General features: G+C 33.8%; 2 protein-coding genes across 2 annotated transcripts in view; one reads left to right on the plus strand and one right to left on the minus strand.

Moving 5' to 3' along the window:
• The window catches only part of Dhfr (dihydrofolate reductase), a 216,281-nt gene that overhangs the window by 21,753 nt on the left and 167,730 nt on the right, over positions 1-26,798 (plus strand). The gene's annotated exons all lie outside the window — the stretch shown is intronic.
• Positions 1-26,798, minus strand: part of Msh3 (mutS homolog 3) — a 188,163-nt gene that overhangs the window by 13,030 nt on the left and 148,335 nt on the right. The window contains exons 20-21 of the mRNA XM_076857073.2: positions 20,125-20,282; positions 3,306-3,492 (exon numbers count right to left, since the gene is read on the minus strand). Of these exons, the coding sequence (XP_076713188.2) occupies positions 3,306-3,492; positions 20,125-20,282 (345 nt within the window). The remainder of the gene's footprint in view (positions 1-3,305; positions 3,493-20,124; positions 20,283-26,798) is intronic.

Genomic DNA, 26,798 nt, shown 5'->3' on the forward strand with positions numbered 1-26,798 from the left:
TGCAAAAGACACGACTGATAAAAGACCTGTCATCCTGAAACAGTTTTCATGATGTTTCAACAACATGAAAACAAAAAATCCAGATAAAATATGGGCCAAAAACCTTAACAGATATCTCACCAAAGAATATATACAGATGGCAAATAGGCACAGAAAAAAATAGTCCACCTGTTTTAATTTGTACTAATGCAAATTAAATAGTACCAATTAAAACAATGAAATACCACTAAATGTTCTAAGAATGGCCCAAATCAAGAACACTGACAATACCAAATGCTGCCCAGGATGCAGAACAATAGGAATGCTAATTTTTTGCTAATGGGAACAAAAAATGGTATAGACTCCTTGGAAGGCAAATTAACAGTTTCCTACAGAACTAAACATACTCTTACCATAGGATCCAGCAATCATGCTCCTTGGTATTTACTCAAAGGAGTTGAAAACATGTCTACACAAAAATATGCACACAAATGTTTACAGTCTCTTATCCATAATTGCCAAAAACTATAAGCAACTGAGATATACAACAGTAGATGAATGGATAAATAAACTTTAATAAACCCAGACAATGGAATAGTAGTTGGCATCAAGAAAAGAAAAGATGTGGAGGAAACTTAAATGCATACTATTAAGTGAAAGAAGCCAGTCTACAAAGGTTACATACTGTCTGATTCCAGCTACATGACATTCTGAAAAGGCAAAAGTACAGAGACAGTAAAATAATTAATGGTTTACTGGGTTCCAGGAAGAGAAATTAAAAGACAAAAACAGAGGATTTTTAGGGCAGTGAAAATACTCTGATACTAAAATGGTGAATATATGTCATTACCCATTTGGCCAAACCCATAACGTAAAGTGTGGTCTTTAGGTGATACTGACATGTTAATCAATTGTAACAAACAGATTGTTCTGGTGGGATACTGATAATAGTAGAGGTTGTGAAAGGGTGGGGACAGGGGCACCTGTGAAATCTCTCTGTCAATCTCCTTTCAATTTTCTTGTGAAACTAAAACTTCTCTAAGAAATAATATCTTTTTTTTTTTTTTTTTTTAAAGGTTAAGTCTCCTGTTTCTGGAGAATCCTTTTACAACATTAAGTTTGAGGTCATAATTTATTACACAGTCATACTAACTAACAGTATTATCTAGCAGAAACTATGAAATCCAACTCTAGGGTACCAAGTTCAGTTCTGTCATAATTTATTCCTAAAGATTCTTAAATCAATGTTTAAAATGTGGATTGGGTGGCACTGACGGGAGTTTACCCAAATTTCCATTATATGTAGTTTCCATAATAATTAAGGTAGTTTTTCAAATAAGTAAGAATTAAAAAAAAAAAAAGAATAATGAAAGTATTTATTACGGAGAAAACATACCATCATTAGCTATATAATCTAAATAAATATTTAAACAAAATCTGGGTCTCTCTTGGGTCTTCACTTCTACGATGACATGTAACAGAAGGAACAACACTCATGCCAAAGGACTGTGGCCATGTGCAGTTGTTTGCTGCACAAATGGCAATCACTGGGAGCATGCCCAAGGATAAAACCACTAAGTCCATTTATGTGATACACAGTATAAGTTATAGCCATCAAGGATATTTCCATGGTAACTATCTATGACATTGAGGAGCTTCTCAAGCTGTGTGTGACACTACAGTCATATGTTGCTTAGTGAAGAGAATATGTTCTGAGAAACCTATCATGAGGTAATCTGTCCAGTCTGTGAATATCATCAAGTATACATACACAAACTAAGACGGCAAAGATGTCATGGACAATATAATTTTACAGGATCATCGTAATCTGTTTGGTAGATGGCTGACTGAAAGGTTAGTATGTATGTGGCCAATGACTGTACATTATTGTATCACTTGTGCCATTCACAACAAGGTAACAAGGAAATCAGTTCTGTGAAGCCAAATAACTCATCCCAACTAAGACCACAGATGCTGCCCCATGACCCTCGCAGAGCAGTGTAAAGAATGGAGTCCTTAAGGACCAAAGGAAAGCTATCTTCTGTGGGGGGGAGGGGGGAAAGAAAAGAAAATTAGACTTTAAAAACAAACCAAAAACCGAGAACCACAAAAGGTTAAAAAAGAAAGAGGAATTTTAGTTTGAAAATGTGCTTTTATTAGTTATTCAATGAAGAGAGGACAGATGAAAATAAAGGAAAGATGGAGACAAAAGAATAAGAAAATATAAGGTAAAACAGCAACAGAAAGGCTGAAGAAGACATGAGGCTGCAGAAGAAGCAGATGCTAAGAGGAAGAGAGAAAAAGAGATCAAAATGAACAAAGATTATCAAGATCATTGTACTGTCATGTGTAACTAATAAAAAAAATGAACAAAGAGTAATAAAAAAGGGAGAGATGACAGGGGTAGAGAGTTGAACACAGAGTATCATACTGAGGTGCTTAGAAATGCACTCTGAATAAAGAAGTTGCATTAAAGGAGGGATGTTACTGAACAAGAGAGAGACAGAGATGAGACCAAAGGTGTTACACTGAGATCTAGGACATCAGTGAAAAACATTTCACGGGGTAGGCACTGTCTTTTTGCTTTCCTCAAGGAAATGGCTTAGGTAAGTGATCTATACTCTTAATTTAGTTTGCCAACAATAATAAGATAGAGTTATGGGACTGGGGTTGTGGCTCAGCTGTAGAGTGCTCACCCAGCACATGCAAGGCACTGGGTTCAATCCTCAGCACCACATAAAAATAAATAAAATAAAAGTATTGATCCAGCTGCAACTAATATATATATATACATATATAGATATAGATATAGATAGATACAGTTTATGGGTGGGAATATTGCCAGAGAGGCCTTTCTCCTAGAACCAGGTGTAGCAAAAGGAAGAAAGACTTATGAAAACTATGAAATTTACTTAGGGCCAGTCTAAATGCAGAGTAAAGCATTCGAATGATCAGTCACAGGGATAGATAAATTATAACAATGGTAATTTTGTGTATTTGGAGATGGAGGTCAAGAAAATAATTTTGTATAGTATGTAGCATCCATATAAAAAAGGGTATGCATGAAGGTATTCTGACTATAATCAATAATAACTTATTATATATTTCAAAATAACTAAGATTTTGAAACTAATAACTCATTTCAAATATCTCACCACAAAAAAAGTTAGATAATGGATATGTTAATTAGCTTGACTTAATTATTCCACATTGTTTATATATCAAAATATATTATAATGTATCCTATAAATGTACACTATTATAACTTATCAAGTAAAAACAATATTAACAAAAAATTAATTTAAAAAAGTATGTAGGATACTTACATCTCTAATAAAATACTCAAGGGTGGCGTAAGCGATGGCAATTCCATCATGGGTGCTCGTCCCTCTTCCCAATTCATCCAAGATAACCAAGGACTGTGATGTTGCTTTTCTGATTATTTCTGCTGTGTCTGTCAGTTCTTCCATAAATGTACTCCGTCCTTTATATATATTGTCTGCAGCACCCATCCTACAAGTAAGATGAAAACACCTTGACTTTCCTTGGAACTTTCTTATTATAAAGCCAAAATTTATTTTATGAACAATAAATATAAAAGCTCTCTAGGGACCTATTAAAGATATTTGAGCCAACAATAGCTAAAATTATATTAAACAAAAGAAATCCTATGTTGGATGCAAAGAGCACCTAAAAACAAATTGCACCTTGTAAAAACATTCTGGAAGGACGGAGATATTGAAAAGAACTCCTGAAAAGTAGGAAAACTCCTGACCATGCTTTCTTTCTGCCAATAATTCCAAAGCAAAGTCTTAATATTAATTGTTGTCACACTTAAAAATCCATGAATAGTAGGATCCTGTACAATTAAGGTGGGGGGTTTGAGTGGGGTTGTTTTAAAGAAAATTCCATATTGTTATTGCAAATTAAAGTACCACGGACAAAATAACCTATTACATATAATAAAACTTTTTACTAGAACTAGAATTATAGATGCTTAGTAACCTTGGACAGTAGCTCAGAGAGGTTCCCAATGTGAACACAGTTCCTATAGAAGTCAAGAAACGGGTCTAAAAGACTTAAGGGTTTCTTTCCAGTAAGACTTTTTAGAGCATTTAATATTCAACTACCCATTGTATTTCTTAAAGATGGGTCTAGTTCATAGCATTTCTTTAACTCATTTAACTATGGACCCCTAAAATTTCTTCTAGAGTACCAGAGGCAATAATGTTTTACAGACACTTTTGGGAGAACACACATTAAGTGCAAAAAGAATCTGAAAAGAAGAATAAGGAATAATTAGATAATACCATTTAAGGTTATTAATTAATTGCAAAATCTAAAATTCAAGTCTTTAACCTGCTAGCCAGCTTTGTGTCAATCTTGGGAACTATTTTCTCTGCAAAATCTCCTCATCAATTTTGTATTGCTTCAACAGTTCACAGAGTAAGTAGAGCATATACTTCACACATGACCTATAGCACCATAATATACCTTTAATTTCTGGATCAACTCATAGTGAAAGTGAGCCTTCATCAGATGTGTGGCCGCAGCCCTACAGTAGCAGAGGAGACAAAGTGTCCCCAGATGGGAGGGGACCTTAGAACTGCTCGGGTGATTACTTTTGAAACTCTAACTATACCTATGATGGAATTAATAAGAAATGTTTACTCACTGACAATGTCATCCATTTTAAAATCAATAAATATAAAACAATTTCTGAAATGCTAAGTTAAGAACATTCTAAATATTTGTTCAAAGTTCAAATACTGCCTCAATTTTCAGTGTTTACTAATGTCTCATTCCTGCCATAAAACAAGTAAGTTAAAATTTCTTTTCTCTGAAACAACTCTATATTTTTCAGAATCACATTTGATCTCTATTTGCCACTGTTTGCTTTTATTCCGGCCAGGTTGTGAGCTGACAAAAAAAAAAAAAAAAAAAAAAATCTTTAATCAACAATAAAATGCTATGATGAGGGAAATATTCTGAGTTTTCAATTCCCAGGAATTAGGAAAAAAATGTATGAACTGGATAAGATTTTAATACAGGTGGTGCACACCTGTAATCCCAGTGGCTTGAGGCTTAGGCAGGAGGATCACGAGTTCAAAGCCAGCCTCAGCAACTTAGCAAGGCCCTAAGCAACTCAGTGAGACCCTGTCTCTAAATAAAATACAAAAAGGGCTGGGGATGTGGCTCAGTGGCTAAGTGCCCCTGAGTTCAATCACTGGTCCCTCTCACCCTCCAAAAAAAGAAGATTTTAATACAGAAGTTTAAGTCTTCTTAAGTGTTTTGTAAAAACAGTAAAGTAATAGAGTGGTTTAGTTAAAAATTTCAGGAATTATATGTTACTCCTGGGGAAGTTATTCTTAGGCAGATACACACATATACATATAAGATGTTTGGTATATTAAAGTTTTCAAATTAGAGAGGAAAAAATGAATGATCAATCAATAAAAATTATATTAGGTGATTTGTTATTTCAGAAAAAATAAGTCCTTATTTGAACTATATTCTAAAATAAGGTATATGGATTTAAAAATTTAATGGAAAAATAGAAATTACAAATATACCAAGCTAACTAGATGAAATTTAATCTTTGGATAGGTGAATAGGTGGCTTTATATACATGGTACCAAACCAAGTGTTTAGCAAAAAACACATAATGCAAAAGTTAAAGGTAAATCAATACCTTCAATGAACATAGATGCCAAAAATCTTATTAAAATAATGGCAGTCAGGCACAATGGCATTCCAATGTAATTCCAACGACTCAGGAGGCTGAGACAGGAGGACTGCAAATTCCAAGCCAGCCTCAGTAATTTAGACCCTAAGAAACTAAGTGAAACCCTATCTCAAAATAAAAAATAAAAAAAGCTGGGAATGTGGCTCAGTGATAAAGTGCCTCTGGGTTCAATTCCCAATGCTCCCACACACACCAAAAAAAAAAAAAAAAATACACACACACACACCAAAATATACCACATACAAAAACACACTACCATCATCAAGTGGGTTTCATCTCGGGATACAAGGTTGGTTCAACATATGAAAATCAATAAACTTAAGGACAAGAATCATATAGATTATCTTAATAGAAAACATTGGACAAAGTCCAGCACCCATTCATGTTTAAAACACCAGAGAAATTAGGAATAGAAGAAACTTATCTCAACATTGTAAAGGCTATATATGACAAATCCAAGGCCAATATCATACTGAATGGGAAAAAACTGAAGATATTTTTTCTAAAAACAGGAACAAGACAACGATGCCAACTTTCACCACTCCTATTCAACATAATCCCTGAGACTCTAGCCAAAGCAATCAGGCAAGAGAAGGAAATTAAAGGGATAGGAAAAAGAAAAGAAGAGGTCAAATATATCTGTTTCCTAATGGCATGATCTTATGTTTAAGAGACCCCAAAAACTCCACCAGAAGATTTCTAGAGCTAGTAAACTTAGTGAAGTAGCAGAATACAAGAATTGATGCATAAATCAATTGCTTTCCTATACTCCAATAATGAATTTGAACAAGAAATTAGGAAAATTATCCCATTCACAATAACCTAAAAAAAATAAAATAAAACACTTAGGAACTAACCTAACAAAGGAGGTGAAAGACCTCTACAAGGTAAACTACAGAACAATGAAGAAAGAAATTGAAGAGGACTTTAGAAGATGGAAAGATCTCCTATGTTCTTAAATAGGCAGAATTAATATTGTCTAAATGGCCATACTACCAAAAGCATTATACAGATTTAATGCAATCCCTATCAAAATACCAATGATATTCTTCATATAACTGTAAAAACTAGTTATAAATTCATTTGGAAAAATAAAAAAACTAGAATAGTCAAAACAACCCTGAGCAAAAAGAGAGATGCTGGAGGTATCACAATACCAGATCTCAAATTATACTACAGAGTTATAGTAACAAAAATATCTTGGTTGCTACACAATCAGACATGAAAACCAATGGAATAGAAGACACAAAGACCAACTCACATAAATAGTTAATAGACAAATATGCCAAAAACATATGTTGGAGAAAAGAGCCTTTCTAACAAATGATGCTGGGGAAACTGGAAATTCATATGTAGAAGAATGAAACTTGACCCCTCTCTCTCACCCTGCACAAAAGTCAACTGAAAGTGGATCAAAGACCTAAAGATTAGAACAGAACCCCTGCACCAGATACAAGAAAATGTAGGCCCAACATTTTACCATGTTAGCACAGGAACCAACTTCCTTAACAAGACCCTTAGTGTGCAAGAAACAAAATAAAAAATCAATAAGTGGGTGGCATCAATTTAAAAAGCTTTTGCACAGTAAAGGAAACCAGAGTGTGAAGAAAGCCTACAGAATGGGAGATCTTTGCAACCTGTTCCTAAGATAGGACATTAATATCCAGAATATACAAAGAACTCAAGAAAATTGCTGATATGATTTATTGTAGGAACTCAAATCATATAATATGCGAATAGCACACAGATTTATACAAATTTTAACCTATAAAATAATACTCAATTACCTAGTATATGTATATGCTAATTAATAAATATAACACATAATCCCATTTAGCATAGTTACATAAGTTTATATAATATTAATGCATAAACATGAATGGAAATGCATTGTCATATAATCATATGTGCAATATATATGATTATATTTCACATATGTATAATCATAAATATACCTGTATACCAAAACTTCTTGAATATCAATAAATAAATGGGCAACAGAACTAAAGAGACACTTCTCAAAAGAAAAAATACAAATGGTCAACAATTATATAAAAAAAATGTTCCACATCTCTAACAATTAGGGAAATGCAAATTAAAACTGTATAGAAATTTCATCTAACTCCAGTCAGAATAATTATTAAGAATACAAATAACAATAAGTGTTGGCAAAGATGTGGGGAAAAGGGTACACTCAAACATTCTTGGTTAGATTAAAAATTAGTGAAACCATTCTGGAAAGCAGTAACTTTCTAATTTCCTCAAAAAAATAGAAATGGAACCACAATGTGACCCAGCCATAACACTCCTCAGTAATATTTAAAAGAACGAAATCAGCAAAACTATAGTAATGCAGGCACATCAATGTTTATAGCAGCACAATTCACAATAGTCGAGTTATAGAACCAACCTAGGTGTCCTGCAACAGGTGAATGGATAAGAAAATATGGTATATACACAACAGAGTATTACTCAGCCAAAAAGAAGAATGAAATTATGTAATTTGCTGGTTAACAGATGGAATTGGAGACTATCACACTAAGTGAAATAAGGCAGACCCAGAAAGTCAAAGGCTGGATGTTTTGTCTGATATGCAGAAGCTAGTCCAAAATAAGAAAAAACAAAGAAGAGGGGTTTCCATCAAAATAAAAGAAAGATCAGTGGAGTAGAGGAAGGGGATTGTGGGGGAGGGAGAAGGAATGAGTTAAGGGAAGCACTGTAGAATGAATCTGACCTAACTTTCATTTATATATATATCAATCATATATATCACGTGTGTGTGTGTGTGTGTGTGTGTATTACAGTGACTCTTGCCATTATGTATTTCCACAAGGCACTAATAAAAAAAAGAAAGTATAAGTAAATAGATCAGTGGAGCAAAGAGAAGAGAAGATAGGGAGGCAGGAGCAGAGAAAAAGAGGAAGTACTGGGCCTGAATTAAAGAAAATTATATTCCATGCTTTTATAATTATGTTGAAATGAATCCTAATATTATATATAACTAAAAAGAATGAATAAAAAATAAAAAGATAACTATTAAACAAAAAAGTTACAACTATATACTGAATATTTTTTTAAGTTGAAGGTAAGCTATAAACTGAGAAAAAAAATTGTAACATATTTGACAAAGGGCTAATATTCCCAAAATAAAGAGTCTCACAAAGCAAAACAAAATGGTGAATATTTTAAGAGAAAGATAAGAAAAGGACATAGTCAATTTGCAAAAGAAACTTGTGAAGATGTTTAAACATACAAATTCAAACAGGAATGAAGTTATATGTTGATTAGCAAAGAAAAGAATAATACCCACTGTTGTCAAGTGTGGGGATGGAAGGGTATTTTTATGAGATTAAGAGTTGCTACAATCTTCCAAAAGATAATGTAGCAGTGTCTATTAATATATTTCATAACCCATAAATTTCACTCTAGGAATCATTATGAAAATTATCCCAGATGTGCAAAAAAAATACATGTATAAATGTGTTCTTAATAAGGCTATTTAATGAAAAGTTGGAAAAGCCAAATGCTCAAGAGTAAGAGAAAATATATACCATGATGAAAAACAAAGCAACTAATACAGTGGTATATTAGAATTTTTGATATTGGGAAATGACAGAAACATACTATGTCACCTCCTTGCATGATTTCCCTCCCCATGAGTATGTGTGGTTTGCTCTTAACCAGTGGATGACAACAAGGTGATGGGACAATAATTCCATGATTATATGAATTATTTGTTCTGAAAACTATAATTTACTTAATACCAAATCTCTCAATACTTAACAATTTAGTGAATGTCCAAAATTGAAGTTTAAAATAAAAAAGAACTTACTGATCGTTTGTGGGAAAATTTACAAGAAACAAAAGAACTTAAATTTATAATTTCCCCTTACACTTCCATAAAAATTACAGCATCCCTGTATATTGTTGCTGAGTTTAGTCTAAAAATATAAAATTACAATACACATGATCCTAAGAAACATGAGATTCTCAAATTTAATGGGATATTACAAAAGTAACTTAATGTTTTTGTAGAAAACTTATTACCATAATATGAAACTTAGTAATTAAAGACTGGCACACAGCCTCGACAGTATTCACATTTTCTGCTCAGTTAAAAAACAGTATGTTAAAAAGGGATTCCAAATTTAATTTTTTATAATGACCTGCTGAATGTGAAAAATGACTTTCTTATCCCACATTGTCAGTGATAAAGTCCAACCCATGCAAATAAAGTGCAATTTTTTAAATGCTATCACCTATTTTGTTTTTATCCTTCTGCTTATCCAAACTCCCTTGCTTACATCTTCACTGGCAAGACTAACAGATCACCCATTTGCCATCCTGCCCCTTCTTTAGATTTTGAAACTGCTGACCACCAGTTGTTGTAGATGCTTCTGACAACCCTAGCATCAAAGTCCAGACTGCCCCTCGGTCACCTTTCATCCAAGGCCTTTGTTTTCACTAAACTTTCCTATAATATTCCCTGATCTAGGGGAATGCAAGCAACAAAAAGGGACTGCTCTCCACAGGGCTCCACACTTCCCCTGATTTTTATTTTCTATGCTACATTAGCTACAAAGAATTTGGTCATTCCTTTCTTCAATGGTCCTTCTCCTTTAACAGAAGGGAAGAGCCCAATGGCAAAGAACTTGCAAAATGAGAATCAAAAAAGCCTTGGTGCTGGCCAAGTTCTTAGTAATCATGCTATACTCTCATTTTAACTAATGAGATGAGATGAAAGACATTTCAGAGGTCATGTCTCTTTGCCAAGGTGACAGGGCTAATCTGTGGCAGCTTCCGATTCCTGTGCTGGGATGTTTTGAGTTACTCCAACGTGTCTCACGGTATTACAGGCTTTCTGATTTTAAGAAGGCCAGCCCAGATTTCAGAGGATCTTGGATGTATTTTTATTATGCAGTGATCCTGATTCTATTATTAGGCCAGTGGTTTTCAAATATCTTTTTAGCTGTGATTAAATCCTTTGTTTGAATGAAATTTTTACATAAAAACTCTGCATCACATGTAGAATGGTTTGAAAGTCACCACATTAGGAGCCAACACAATTTCTATTACAATTCTACTTTTCCCAATTACCTGATGATAAGTTTACAACATGTCTAGCAGACACTGTAGAAATGCTGGCTCATGAACCAGTCACTGATGCTTTAGGGAAGTATGTAAATTGCAACTGTGAGAATTGTTTATTGATAAAAATATTTTCTGTGAACTTTCCTCTTAACAATTGTATAGTTTATTTATCCTAGTTTGGTTACTGGAAAACTGAATAGTACCTTATAACAGAAAATAGAAGCCTGACATTTACTTATGTTCTATCCTTATTTTCTCTTTGAGTGACCATCTTTGGATAACATTCTCTCTTATCATTCTTCTATATTTTATGGGTCTCAGTAAAATGCCTGAAATAATATTTTTGAGGTCAAAATTTAAAATAATTTTTAAAAGATGTTCGATAATTTTGTATTAACTTGAAAATCACAAGACATTACTAGACAATGATTCTGAAATTCTTTTAAATGTTAAAAGATGTTTGAAATTTAAGGAATTCAAGGTACATGTAATTATTTGTGTATATATTCAAATGTAGCAAAAAATGGAGAAATACCTTTTCTAGATTTTTATCTTAGAGTTAGTTTGCTCTGAGTAGACAGAAGGTTACAGTTATGTGATTAAGAAAAAAAAATCACTGATATTTTTAGGAGTGGCGGCTGACTAATCTTTCTAATCCCCCTACTCCCTGCTTGCCTATAACCCTTATATAGGTCAACAAAGCTTAATAAAACATAAATGGAGAGAAGAAATTATTATTTTTTGAGTCAATTTCTAAAATCAAGATATTTTCATAAAAATTTAATTAGGAATTGTTTCATGAGATCATGATCTATGTATTTTTCAATCAGAGCAAACGGTGGGGGCGGGGATCACTATTTCTGAGCCTTTAGCAAGGGAAATGCTAGTATAAGGGAGAAATACTGCACAGAGGCAAAATTGATTTTTTTTTTTTTTTTTTTTTTTTAAGAGAGAGAGAGAGAGAGAGAGAGAGAGAGAGAGAGAGAGAGAGAAAGAGAGAGAATTTTTTTAATATTTGTTTTTTAGTTTTCGGTAGACACAACATCTTTGTTTGTATGTGGTACTGAGGATCGAACCCAGGCCGCACGCATGCCAGGGGAGTTTGCTACCGCTTGAGCCACATCCCCAGCCCCAAAATTGATTTTTCATATGGAATGGTAAGTATTTGGAGTTTAAAAACATTAAATAAAAGCAATAGGATCCTTGATATCAACTACTTTTTAACAAACAGTGATAAAACATACATAAACATTCCCATTATAATATTTTTTAGGTAAAGAGCTCTGTGGGATTAAATACATTCACAGTGTTATTCAATCATCACCACTCTCTTCTTCTAGAACTTTTCAGAGAGAATTTCTACATCCATTCAAAAAATAACTTCCTACTTTCCCCTCTCCCAATCCCTAGTAACCTCTATTTTTATTTTCTTTTTGAATTTCTTTTTGAATTTGAATTATTCTAGTATCTAAGCAGTATCTGACCTGTATACAAGAGGGTTTTAAAAATGTTAGCTTTTTTTTTCTTTCTGAAATTGAAGATATTCCCATTTATTTCACTTTGCTAAAATGTATGCAGAATTCTATCTAGTATGGATACCTAAGCTTCTTGCTTTGGGGATATTATGTAAATTGTACAAAGGTAAAGAAAACCCTACTAAATAATAAAGTACACTAATTTTTTAAAAAGATGGCAGATGGGAGGGTAGGAATGGGAAGGAAAGGAAAGGAAGGAAAGGGAGAGAGAGAAGAGAGAGAAACCAATAAAATAAAGTTGAATACGAGAAAGCCTTACAAAAGAATACCACTTGCTAAAAGATATGCAGATACGAAATAGTATTTGAAAGATATGAAAATGTGAAATAGTAAATCTATGAGGCACTTAAACATAACATTAGTCCATAAGGGGAATGAAAGCACAACGTACCACTATATGTGTGCATTTAAAAACACCTGGAAGAGCACAGGCCTAAACAACATGAATTTCAGGTGGCAGAATTATAGGTGACTTACATTTTTTTCCTTTTTTGAGTTTTTCTATAGTTTTAAAATTTGCACAATGAACAAGTATTACTTGTCTAACTGGAAAAATATATTATTTTTAAAAAATCAGAAATGTTACATTTAAGACCATTTTATATTATATTGTATCGTTATGTTAAGACAAGGCAGAAAAACAGAAAATACCAGGTTAAATAACCAGCTTTCTTCACAAAAATAAAGGCAAAATAGACAAGTAAGATTATGTCAAGTAAAAAGAGTCTGCAGCAAAGGATGTAAGTAGAAGTATACAAAGACAACCTACAGATTAGGAGAAATATCTGCAAGCTGTACATCCCATAAAGGGTTAATATCCAAAACAGAGCTTAAACAATTCAATAGAAACAAAACAAAACAAACAAACAACAACAACAACAAAAACCCAATTAAAAAATAGACAAAGGGACTGGGGTTGTGGCTCAGTGGTACAACACTTGCCTAGCATGTGTGAGGCACTGGGTTCGATCCACAGCACCACATATAAACAAAATTAATAAAATAAAGATCCATTAACATCTAAAAAAAAAAATGGACAAAGAATCTGAACAGATGTTTCTCAAAAGAAAACATACAAGTGGCCAAAGGATATGTGAAAAAAATATTCAACATTACTGAATCATTAGGGAAATGTAAATTAAAATTATAAAGAGATATCATTTCACACCTGTCAGAATGGCTTTCATCGAAGAGATGAAAAGTAAGTGTTGGCGAGGATGTGAAATAAAGGGAACCCTTGCACATCACTGGTGTTAATGTAAATTAGTACAGCTATTATGGAAGACTGTATGGAGACTCCTAAAAAAAAATTAAAATAGAATTACCATATGATCTAGCAATACCACTTCTGGGCATATACCCAAAGGATTTGAAATCATTTTTAAAGAGATGCCTACTGTGGCAGCACTCATATTAATGCCCATGTAATGGTTATGCTAGCTAACCGTCAGTGATGAATGGATAAAGAAAATGTGGCATATCATTCACCTTTAGAATGAAGGAAATTCTATTATTTGTGACCATGTAGATAGATAGAATTGAAGAACATAATGCTAGGTGAAAAAAGTAAGAATACCACATGCTCTCAGTTACATGTGAAATTCAAAACAATTAAACTCATCGATACAGTGTTGAACGGTGGTTATGGAGGCTAAAATAGGCAAGGAATGTAAAGATGGATGGCCACAGTACAAAATCTGCCTAATATAGTGGCACAAACCTGTAATACCAGTGACTTGGGAGGCTGTAGGAAGAGGATCTCAAGTTAAAGATCAGCCAGCCTCAGTCACTTAGTGAGGCTTTAAATAACTTATGGAGACCCTATCTCAAAAAGGGGAGGCGGGGGGTTGTGGTTGCAGTTCATTGGTGAAGTGCCCCTCGTTTCAATCCCACTATCATTAAAAAAAAAGGGGTGGGGGCACAGAATCGTAGATGAGAAATATGGGGTTTTTTTGTTCTATTGAACAGTATGGTGAATACAGTTAATAATAAAGTACTGCACAGTTCAAAATTGCTAAATGAGTAAATCTTAAGTGCTCTCATCTAAAAAGAAAACAAGTATTTGAGGTGATGGATATGTTAACTAGCTTGATTTCATGACTATGCATTGTATTCATAAATCAGAAAATCATTTTATACCCCATACATTTATACAACTTAAAGTTGTTAATTTACAATAATATAAAAATTCTAATGCAGAACAAAAATATTTTCAGAAAAAAATTAACAAGATTTCTTAATTTTAGGTGTTTTTTTTTTGGTAATACTAGGGATGAAACCCAGCACCTTATATGTGCTAGACAAGTACTTTACCACTGCCTCACACCTCCACAGGCCCTCTTAATTTTGTTACTATTACTTTACATATTTCTATTATAAATAAACTTTCCTTATCTTAAAAAAGAAAATATACAAGTGGCAAATAAGCATATGAAAAGATGTTCCAAATCATGTCATTATGGAAATGCATATCAAAACGACAAGATACTACTATACCCTTAGTAAAATGGCTGAAGTCCAGAACACCAAGTGCTGATGAGGCTATGGAGAAAAAGGAACTCTCATTCATTGCTGGTGACAGTTCAAAATGGTACAACCATTTTAGAGAATAGTTTGGCAGTTTGTTTTTTTACAAAACTAAACATAGTTATCCTATGACCCTTGTTCTTCTTTATTTACCAAAAGGAGTTAAAAACTTATGTCCACATAAAAACCTACACCTGGATGTTTACATGTTTACACTTTATTCAAAATTGCCAAAACTTAGAAGCAACCATGATATCCTTTAGCAGGTGAATGGACAAGTATGCTGTGGTAATCTGGACAATGGACTATTATCCAACACTGATAAGAAATGAATTACCAAGCCCCAAAGATATGGTGGGAACTTAAATGTTTATTACAAGTGAAGGAAATCTATGTAGCAAAAAGGCTACACAATGTACAATTCCAATTATCTGACATTTTGAAAAAGGCAAAACTATGAACACAACTTAAAAGGATTAGTGGTTACCAGCAGTTGGGGAGAGGGAGGAGTGAACAAGTAGAACACAGAGGATTTTAGGGTGGTGTCTCTGTTGACTCTCAAATCCACAAATGTACAACAATAGGAGGGAGTAGAACCTTCGTGTAAACTATGGACTTGGAACAATGATATGTCAAAGTAGTTTCATCAACTGTAACAAAGGAACTACACTGGCAGCTCATCATGAGGAAGGCTAACATGGACAGGAACAAGGACATGGTGAAATCTCTACACCTTCCTCTTAATTTTGATGTGAACTTAAAACTGCTCCCAAAACATAAAATTTTCAAAAATAATGGAATTCATAGAGTCCCCTCTTCATCATACCCACTCCAACAGTTATGTGGGGAGTGAGGGGGTTTCTATTCAGAGGTTTTGCCTGGGATCTGAATTTAAAACAAAAAATCAAATTTTCAGGTGACTTTGATCACATAATAGACAATATATACAACTACATCTCATCGAAAACATGACGAGAGATATCCCCTGTTTACTACACATAGCTACAGGAACTAAATAAACCACAGGCATTCATAAGGCTACATTTCTGATGCCAATAAAATTATAACAACTAACTCATTTAGTAAAATGTCAATTGTGAAGTGGTTTTGAGTGGGAATATTTATTACCAGTTTCTTCTGATTTGCACTGATTCAAGTCAATTTCTTTCTGTCTTCAAAGAGTATATTTTGAATAGAGTACAAATACTTCATAATAGGTGCTCAATAAATATTTGCTGAATTAAACTAAATTGAACAAATTAGTTATTCTCCACACAGTCAAAAGCAAACATTTAAAATAATTTAATTTAAGCACTTGAGTGACTATATTACCTTCCGATTCTATTTCAAGATAAACATCCTAGTGCCGTTCTAAGTACACTACAGTCCCTGAAGCTGGCAGCCAAAAGAAGAAATTTATTTGGGGAGCACAGCATGAAAACTGTTAACTACCAGCCAGTTAATGCAAATGTCCCTTTCTTCCAACATTTAGTTAGCATAAAATAAAAATAAATGTTGCTAACAGAACCAATGTTTTGAGTTTTCACGTGACTTTCTACCCAAACCTAATAATTCATTGCCTTTCTAAAACTTGATTACTGAGTCTAAAAATGTTGCATGAGGCTTAAGTTTGCATTCATCAGGATAGGAAACGACAGATCTTATCTCAGTTATGAACTCAAAAGATGTTAATGATCCTCAGAAATATGCACCTAGAAATATTTCACTCACGAGTGCATATATCACCATACACCAATATAAATATATTACTTAGAGCCAAATATATGTTTGCCAAAATGCTACCTCAAAAAAAAAAATCTTATTCAGGCTGAGGTTGTGACTTAGTGGTAGAGCACTTGCCTAGCATGTGTGAGGATTGGATTCTCAGCACCACATATAAATAAATAAAATAGAGGTCCATTGACAACTAAAAAAAATCTTAAAAGAAAAAAATTTAAAAAATCTTATTCAGGAAAAAGCTCATGATGTGACAATATTCAGAAAGAAGATCCTTAACCTTTTCACTATATACACCTTTTCATCTATCCACTATTTCTTATAGTATATTACATGGCACACAGTAGGCATTAAATGAATAATTATGGAACCTAAAAATTTAAATCTAGTATTCTAAATGTCCAGTTAATAAAACAAATAAAAATAATTTAATGATACTTTGGAGCCAACTCTTATGTGAATATCTCATTCTGCTAGATTTTAATATTTTTCCATTGACTACAAACAGGATTTTTGAATAGCAAGTGATTAAAGTGATTTAGAATAGCAACATATTTCTAATGGAAGAATTATAAGGAACATGAAATTAATATTATAACACAAACAAGTAGGTTCTCAAATTTGAGACAGAAATTTTATGCATGATATTTTAAAATGTTCTTGGGTATTGCCTTAAAGATTCCAATTAAAAAGATGTGTTCAAGCTTAGAAAGGACCATTTTTAACAAGCATATATTCTAAAAATCACACTAGAGAAATAGTCCTTTGTAAAAAGAAGGGGAAACAAAACCAAATTTGTTTCCACACCTGAGCCTTGAATTTAGCTCTTTCTGTCTTGGCAGACGAGACAAAAAGGAATTAAAGAGGAAGAAACCATTGGCTGATAACAGGAAGCCTGGCAGTTTGTCAAGGAATGCCAATAAATTACTTCAAATCTTTTTTGTAAATAGGCACAGTATACACATGGAGAGAAAAATATACCCTAGCATTAACAACAACAACAACAAGAATCTACCAGATGGCACTTCATGTAAAGGACAGTAAATAATAGAAACAAAAATGTCCTTATGAGCAATCTGGAGAATCTATAGAAACATCATCAAAGGGTATTTTCTTATTCTAATTTAATTTTAAGCATGAGGACAAACTTTTACACACTGCTGATTCTAAACTGGTATGGCCTCCTTGGAGAACATGAAAGATGTATGTTTCTTACAATCCAGCAATTCTACTTCTGGATATAACCTAGATTCAGAAAAACCCACTTATGTGCCCTAGGAGACACATAAAAGACAAGTGCCAGTATTGTTTATATTTGTAAGAAATTGTAATCATGGTGAATAACAGCCAAGGAATAGGGCAAACTGTGGTGTATGCATACAATGGAGTATAATAATTAGGAAAAAATTAATGAACTAGAAGTATACGTACCCATAAAGATGAACTTCATAAATATACCACTGAGGGGGGAAAACTATTTGAAGAAGAATAGTGTGATACAGAACACATAAACACACACCAAATGCACTGTTTCAAAAACAATACTTTTGTGGTAAAAATATAGAGAAACTCATGGGATGATACCAAAGTCAAGGACAAACGGTTAGTTATTCTGAATGGGATACAGGGCAATGGGATTAGGGAGGATTAGGGATTTAATTGTATCAGTAATGCTTTATTTCTTTAGCAGGGTCATAGATACAGAGGGGAATGTTACATGTCTGAATTATTTAATAATAAATGAAAACTACAAGGGGATAATATTAAACTATATCCTAGTAAAATCCTAGGGCCATAATGTAATATGATTCACACAGATTCCTTTCCAATGATAACAAGTGGATAGTAGGGGAAAGAGAAATGGACAGGGAACATGCCCTGTATACTAGAGAGCAGCCCTCGACAGATTAAGGAGATCAAAGAATGTCTGTACTGTAGAGACACTGAAGCCCTTAAAAAGCAGGAGACTAATCTACATAAACTGATAGGGAAATATGGCCCCCACATATTAAAAAACAAAGGCAAGTTACACAATAGTAATGCTTAGTGTGATCACATTTTAAAAAGAAAAGGTTTACGTATCCTTGAAAACTGATCTACTTAGTTAAGACCAAACGTGGCTTTTCTTTTAGATTTCACCTTACCTAACCTTTCAGTGCTGTTGGCCACCGCCGCTGTCTCCTCCTCCTCCTCTTTTTTTTTTTCCTTTTTTTTTACAACACTGGGAATTGAACCCAGGGCCTGGCACATGCTAGGCAAATGGTCACCACTGAGTCACATCTCTAGCCCCATCTTCTTCCTCCTTAAAGCACTCTTTCCCCTGCCACCGACACCATCACTGTAATGCCCTTGGTTTTCTCCTCTCTCTCTGGCTACTACTCCTCTGTGGTTTTTCAAGCTTCTCTTCTAATGTAGCTATGAAATCTCAGCAGTTCTAAGAATCAGTCTTGAAACATCATTCTCCATTATCCTCTCTGCAAAATGATCTCACGTATACTCAGAACTTCTATTATCACTTAACATGAAGAGGGCTGGCAACAAACATATTGTTACCTTTGACTTTTCCCTCTGAACTCTATCTAGCTGCACACACAGCAGCTTTCTTGAATGTCTGCAAGTAATTCTAATATATATATGGAGGAGGCCTTTTGGAAGAAATATGGTTAGATAAGCTCATGAGAATGTTCCCCTTTTTGATGGAATTGGTATCTATGCAAGAAGAGGAAGATAGACCTAAGATAAAATTCCCCTATACTCTCTCACCAAGTGATGCCTTGTCCCCTGCCCCCAGACTTCCCAGCTTCACAACTGGAAGAAATAAATTTAGTTTTCTTTATAAATTACCCACTCTGTAGTATTCTGTTTTAGCAGCAGAAAAGAGACTAAGACCCTCTACCAGTACATGCAAGGATTCTCCACCCAGATGCACAAACCACTGTCACCTCTAAAAGTGTCAGCCACCACACCCCCATCTATCAGAGTCCTATTGATTTATTTCCTGAATATCTTTCAAATGTGACTCTTTTCCACTTAAATTTGCCACACAAACTTCGTCCAAACTACCAATTATCTCACCCAGACTACTTCACTGGGCTACTGATTGAGACACTCTGATCCATTTAGTTCTTCCTCAATACATTTTCCAGATTTCAGCCAAAGTAGACATGATCCTACCAAGTATTAACAAACACTTATATTCTGCTTGATAACTCTATTTCTTCCCAACCACCTTTGGGAAGAAATATTGCCTGAGATAATTTTTCTCCTTTTCATTTTCCCTTCTTTCTCTATTAAATCTGTTACTCTAATACCATAACAAAAATTCAAAAATTGAAATAACTTAAAAAACACTGGGCAAAATGGCCTGCTATGTCTCTTCTGGTATTAAGATACATGATGAAACGATTTAAGCTACTCAGCTCTGATTATTTTAAAAACACACATAAAAAGAAAATTCATGTGAGTTTGATTTATTTTCAGAGGTATATTTAATAGAACTAGTATTTTTACCTTGTAAAAATGCCATCCACAATCCCAATTGTTGCCTCCTCTGCAGGAACATAGGAGCCAATCTGAGCCATAATAGTAATCAGTGCAACTTGTTTTATGTAGGAGCTCTTTCCACCCATATTTGGTCCAGTGATTATCATTACTCTTTCTGAGTCCTCCTGAAATTAAAAAGGAATTTCAATTATAATACCAGAAGGATTTTTATGTAATGTCCATAATTTATCCCATAAATGGGAATTCATTGGGTAAAACATTCCTTTGTTACATTTAAATATGTTACTGTATAATCCATTTGCCAGTGTTATAACAAAATGTCTTAGCTAGGTAATCTGTAAAGGAAAGAGGTTTATTTAGTTCACAGTTCTGGAACCTCAAGAGCATGGCATTGACTTCTTCTCAGGTCTGGTGAGGGCCTCGTAGTGGACAGGATCACCATGGTGAGAGCAAAAGCCAGAGGGATCTTATCACAAGACAGGAAGCCAGAGACTGGTAGGGACCACATCTCTTTTTATAACTAACAGATCATTCTTGTGTGAGTTAACTCATTCCATGAGACCAGTATTAACCTATTCTGAGAGCAACAGCCTAACTGGCCTAATTACCTAACATTTGGCCTCACTTCTTATTTTTGGTGCTGGAGGTTGAACCCAGGGCTTCTATATATTAAATAAGTGCTCCACCACTGAGCTGTACCCCCTGCTGCTCAGTCCTGCCTCTTAAAGCTTCCACTGCTTCTTATATCACCACTCTGGGGTCAATGGTTCCAATGCAGAAACTTTTGGGAAACAATAACATCCAATCAGCAATACATATCAGAATAAATACCAGCCTGAACAACGCTATTGCAGAAAAGTGAACTCAGTACACATAGCTCTTTCAAGGTATTAAAAAAGGAAATAAAGAGAAAGCTGAACTCATCAGACATTCTTCAATCTGCCTATCTGAGTGTTTTTCATATTGCTTTTATTTAAAATCTATCAGTTTCCATCTGTCCATCTTAAAACTATAAGCATTATTGTCACAAACTGTCCATGGGTTGCGTGTAGGTCACCACACATGGAAGCCTAATGGGATCGAAACACCTGGCATCTGGGAATGACCAGTGGACATTTTCTCTAGTCAACTGCCCAGAGACATTGTGAATTTCTATTCCGCTCTGCCATGAACCACACAGCACCTGAGATGGGTGTAACCTGCCAAGATGCCAATCAACCTGCTGACTGCAAGACATCAGGAAGCAAGACTCTGCCCTGGAAACCTTACCCCTGACTTTGATGTACCCCTTAAATAAACCACAGGAGCCATCTTTCTTTTGTCTGGTTCCAGCTATTGTGTGGACTGGATGTATCAAGATCTCCACTTTTCTAAATACATTTCTGACTCTTTGTGTTTTGTTCTTCATTAATTATTTTAGACTTTAAGTTTTCAGGTGGCTTACATCCTCCTTGGCAGAAAAACGAACCCTCCAATGAGATGCTGGCTGTGGCCTCTGTTACATTATAACTAGAATAAGATCTATTCTGTGCTTATATAATTATGTCAAAATGAATTCTACTGTCATGTATAACTAAATAGAACCAATATATAAATTCAAAGAAAGAAAAAACTATAGGTATTACATATCCAATTGCCCAAGACCATGTTTTGGGTTAGTGGTACATAGATTTTTCAGACATAGGTAGAAGACTATTAAAAGAAATTTACAACATCAATTCTAGATGTGAGTTTTGTCAGCACTTAATCATTCATTGGCATTTTACCAAAAAATATGGCAGAGGTAGATGAGCTACAGCTCTTAGATGACCTAATTTTCTACCTTCCTTGTATTAATTGATTATAGCACATACCATGTATAGACTCCACTAAGGGAGTTTGTCCAACTGCAGCCCTCTGCAGAGAAGTTATCCCAAGGCACCCATACTCTATGCTATGTGAACCCATACCTTGGCCACACCTACCTGGTCCAACTTTTGACTGGTTAATTAGTCTAGCATAAAAGCTCTTCTCACAATAGGCCAATTAAACACTCTCTTAGAAGTTAACTGGAAACTATAGAAAGATTCAATCAGCTAATAAGTGCATCAGAGATTGTAAAGCATCACAGAACAGGCCACAAGGCACTGGAAGATATTAATAAAAAGTTATGAGGAAACAAAAGATATGAAAAAAATACATATGCCGAGGATAAAGAGGGCAGTTAGTAATGAAGTAACAAAAAGATGCAGAGAAAGAGGAATTGAGGATCTTCATGAAAATAATGTGGGATCAAAATAAAGCATTATAACATCTCAGCACTTTGGGGGAGGGGGCATTTCATTCCTAAAGCTAATTAGCCACACATTTGCATTTCCCCTGATGTCAAACTGTACTAGAGATGCTGTTCTTCCTGTGTAATTTCTTCTCTTGTAGAGACATGTGGCATAATGAATCTCCACTAATGGAACTTGAGTGAATCAGAAAGCCTAGAATAGTAAGAAAAGGGAAGGAAGTTTGGTATGAGAATGGTGAAACTAATGATAAAAATAAAATGAATTCTGCAGAGATTTTAAAAAATAATAAGCCTACGAATAAACAACCACATATCTGGTATAACTAAATACTTTTAAATTTTTAAATAAAGCTAATATTTATTTTTTAAAAATGGCAAAATAATACCAAAAGGGAGAATCTAATAATCCTGTATTTAAAAAATTAAACCTGTAATTGAAGCCCTTTCACCAAAAAAATCTCTAAACCCAGCTAACATCCCCACTAAGTTCTTGAAAACATTTAAGAAATAGCACTAATATTACAAAAAAATTTCTAGATAATAGAACAATAGGAAACTCTTCCCAAATCATTTCATAAGGCCAATCAATATAATATAGATACCAAAGCCTGACAGGAACTTTGCAAGAAAGGAAAATTTAAGACTAATTTTACATATAAATATAAAAAGCAAACTCCCTTAATAAAATTGTAATAAGCAAATACCAGGTATAGAGCTTCTGAGAAATTCAAAGTTGGTTGATTAGTTTAATATTCAAAAGCCAATCAATAGAATTTGCTGCACTAACAGAAAAAGGAAATTATCTGATGATCTTTAATGATACAGAGAAAGCATTAAAGTTCAACATTTACTAGTGAAAAGAATAAGATAAAGATACAAAAGGTGTAAGAATTGGAAAGATAATAATGAAACTGTTATTATTCATATGGTTGTGTTCCCAAAAAGAAATTTACAAAAATGATTAGAACTGATAAATGAATTTAGTGAAATCAAATTAGATACAAGTTCAGTATTCAAAAGTCAACTTTAACCCCTACATTTTAGCACTAAGTAATTAAAAATAAATAAATAAATATATATATTTTAATTAATTTTTATTGTTGGTTGTTCAAAACATTACATAGTTCTTGATATATCATATTTCACACTTTGATTCAAGTGGGATATGAACTCCCATTTTTACCCCGTATACAGATTGCAGAATCACATCAGTTGCACATCCATTGATTTACATATTGCCATACTAGTGTCTGTTGTATTCTGCCGCCTTTCTATCCTCTACTACCCCCCCTCCCCCCTCCCCTCCCCTCTTCTCTCTCTACCCCCTCTACTGTAATTCATTTCTCCCCCTTATATTTTCCCCCTTTCCCCTCACTTCCTCTTGTATGTAATTTTGTATACCCCTGAGGGTCCCCTTCCATTTCCATGCAATTTCCCTTCTCTCTCCCTTTCCCTCCCACCTCTCATCCCTGTTTAATGTTAATCTTCTTCTCATGCTCTTCGTCCCTACTCTGTTCTTAATTACTCTCCTTATATCAAAGAAGACATTTGGCATTTGTTTTTAAGGGATTGGCTAGCTTCACTTAGCATAATCTGCTCTAATGCCATCCATTTCCCTGAAAATTCTATAATTTTGTCATTTTTTAATGCAGAGTAATACTCCATTGTGTATAAATGCCACATTTTTTTTTATCCATTCGTCTATTGAAGGGCATCTAGGTTGGTTCCACAGTCTTGCTATTGTGAATTGTGCTGCTATGAACATGGATGTAGCAGTGTCCCTATAGTGTGCTTTTTTTAGGTCTTTAGGGAATACACCGAGTAGGGGAATAGCTGGGTCAAATGGTGGTTCCATTCCGAGCTTTCCAAGAAATCTCCATACTGCTTTCCAAATTGGCAGCACCAATTAATCAAACAATTTACGAAAGTATCAAAATAAGTCAAATATCTAGGAATAAACCTAACAGAGAGTAAGATCTTTATACAGAAAGCTATAAAACTATTATGAAAGGAAATTAAAGAATACCTAATTAAATGAAGTAGGATACTGTGTTCATGAATTGGAAAGCTCAATATTGTAATGCTATATAATTAGTAATGCTATACTAATTAATAATGCTAAAATAATTAATGCTATAGCAGTGGAAGAGAACAGAATCTAGAAATAGATTGGCATGTATATCATTCCTTGATTATAACAAAGGTGACAATGCTGCTCTGACAAAGGACGGTCTTTTTGATGACTTGGGTGGGTCAAAGAATGTCTATACTGAAAAATATGAAATCTTGATTCTCTATCTTACTTAGTAAACAAAAATCAATTCCAGATAGATGATAGGTTTGAAATACAGAAACAAATATTAGGGCTATCAGACAATAACACATGATTCAGATGTAAGCAACAACTTCTTAAACAGATCTTCTTAAATTACATACAAGAGGAAGTGAGGGGAAAGGGGGAAAAATATAAGGGGGAGAAATGAATTACAGTAGAGGGGGTAGAGAGAGAAGAGGGGAGGGGAGGGGGGAGGGGGGATAGTAGAGGATAGGAAAGGCGGCAGAATACAACAGACACTAGTATGGCAATATGTAAATCAATGGATGTGCAACTGATGTGATTCTGCAATCTGTATACGGGGTAAAAATGGGAGTTCATATCCCACTTGAATCAAAGTGTGAAATATGATATATCAAGAACTATGTAATGTTTTGAACAACCAATAATAAAAATTAATTAAAAAAATAAAATAAAATAAAAGGTCAAAAAAAAGGAGAAGACTGAAAAATTAGAGTACGTTAAATAAGAAAGTTATGTTTATCAAATGGTACCATTAATAGACTGAAAATCTAAAAAACAGAAGGTACCATTACATTATGTATTTTCCAAGTACTTGAATCATATATATATGATATATATATATATGTACAAATATTATATATAAATCAAAAGAAAAAACTAAAAAGAAAATGACAAAAGAAGATATACAAATGGTTGCTAGTAATATGCCAAAGTGTCCAACTTCAATAATCATTAGGAAAGCGAAAGTACAAATCCAATCATAAAAAGATACCACAACTCCATGTGTACAGCTAAAATTTAAAAACAAAAATTGTCAATGTTATATTTTGGCAAAGATGTTGAGGAAATAAATTGTATGTCATTTTGAAAAACCTTAGAGAAGAAGAAAAAAAAAAAAAACCTTAGCAGTATCTACTAAACCTTAAAACAGACACAGCTAAAGAACTGTGCTCCTAAGCACATCTTAAACAGAAATGTAAATGATAAATAACAAAAGGTAAGTGAAAGATTGTTCACAGCATTACTTTTCAAAATAGCCTCAAATTGCAAATAATTCCAATGTTTATCAACAGTGAAACAGATAAACTGTGATATATTCATACAAAGAATTCTATATGACATGGAAAATCTGTGAATGACTCGCACAAAAACAATGTTGGGGCAGGTTGGGGCTGTGGCTCATTGGTAGAGAACTTGCCAGCACATGTGAGGTACTGGGTTTGATCCCCAGCACCACATAAAAAAATAAATAAAATCAAGTTATTGTATCCATCTATAACTAAAAATATTTTTTAAATATTGGATCAAAAAAATACACAGTATATATTGTATGTTTCTATTTTTACAAAGCTCAAAAACAGACAAAACTAAGATATGGTAAAATAAATTAGGACAACAATACCTTAAGGGAGCAAGGAGGTACTCAAAGGAACTCCCCTGACCAGAAGGGGCACCATTTCTACTCTAATGTTCTATTTCTGGATTTGGATGTTGGACACTTGAGTAACTTTGTAAAAACTGACCAAGCTGGACACCTACAATCTGTGCATGTTATATTTCAATAAAGGTTAGTTTTGAATGGAAATGATGTCATTCTCACAAATTAATCTAAAAAACCATATAATTCCAGAAGCCAATTCTGAAATTTATTTGATAGAGAAAAAAAAAATCAAGGAAAAGTCAATACAATTTTGAAGAAGTACAACTGGGAGGGAGACTTTATTATTAAGCTATAGGAAATAAAATTGTGGTACAACTTTAGAAAAAGGCAGACAGAGCAGTCACAGAAAGCCCACTAACCAAATCTATAGATGCCACTCTGGTGCATGTCATCAGTGGTGGGATTACAAGTCAGCCAAAAAAGATGCAATATTCAATAAACAATGGTGGGACAACTGGGTATCCAAATGGAAAAGGAGCAAGGCCTAACTCTCACACAAAGTCCCCCAAGTCAAATTTTAATGGATGAAGGAACTAAATGTAAAAGTAAAACTTAAAACTTTTAGAAGAAAACATAGAAGATTAGATTAATAACATCAAAATAGAGAATGATTTATTGAATAAAATAGAAAAATAATACAATTCTGTCCTCAGGTACACATTAAA

This window comes from Callospermophilus lateralis, chromosome 5 (genome assembly GCF_048772815.1).
Source record: "Callospermophilus lateralis isolate mCalLat2 chromosome 5, mCalLat2.hap1, whole genome shotgun sequence".
In the NCBI taxonomy this organism is placed as follows: domain Eukaryota; kingdom Metazoa; phylum Chordata; class Mammalia; order Rodentia; family Sciuridae; genus Callospermophilus; species Callospermophilus lateralis.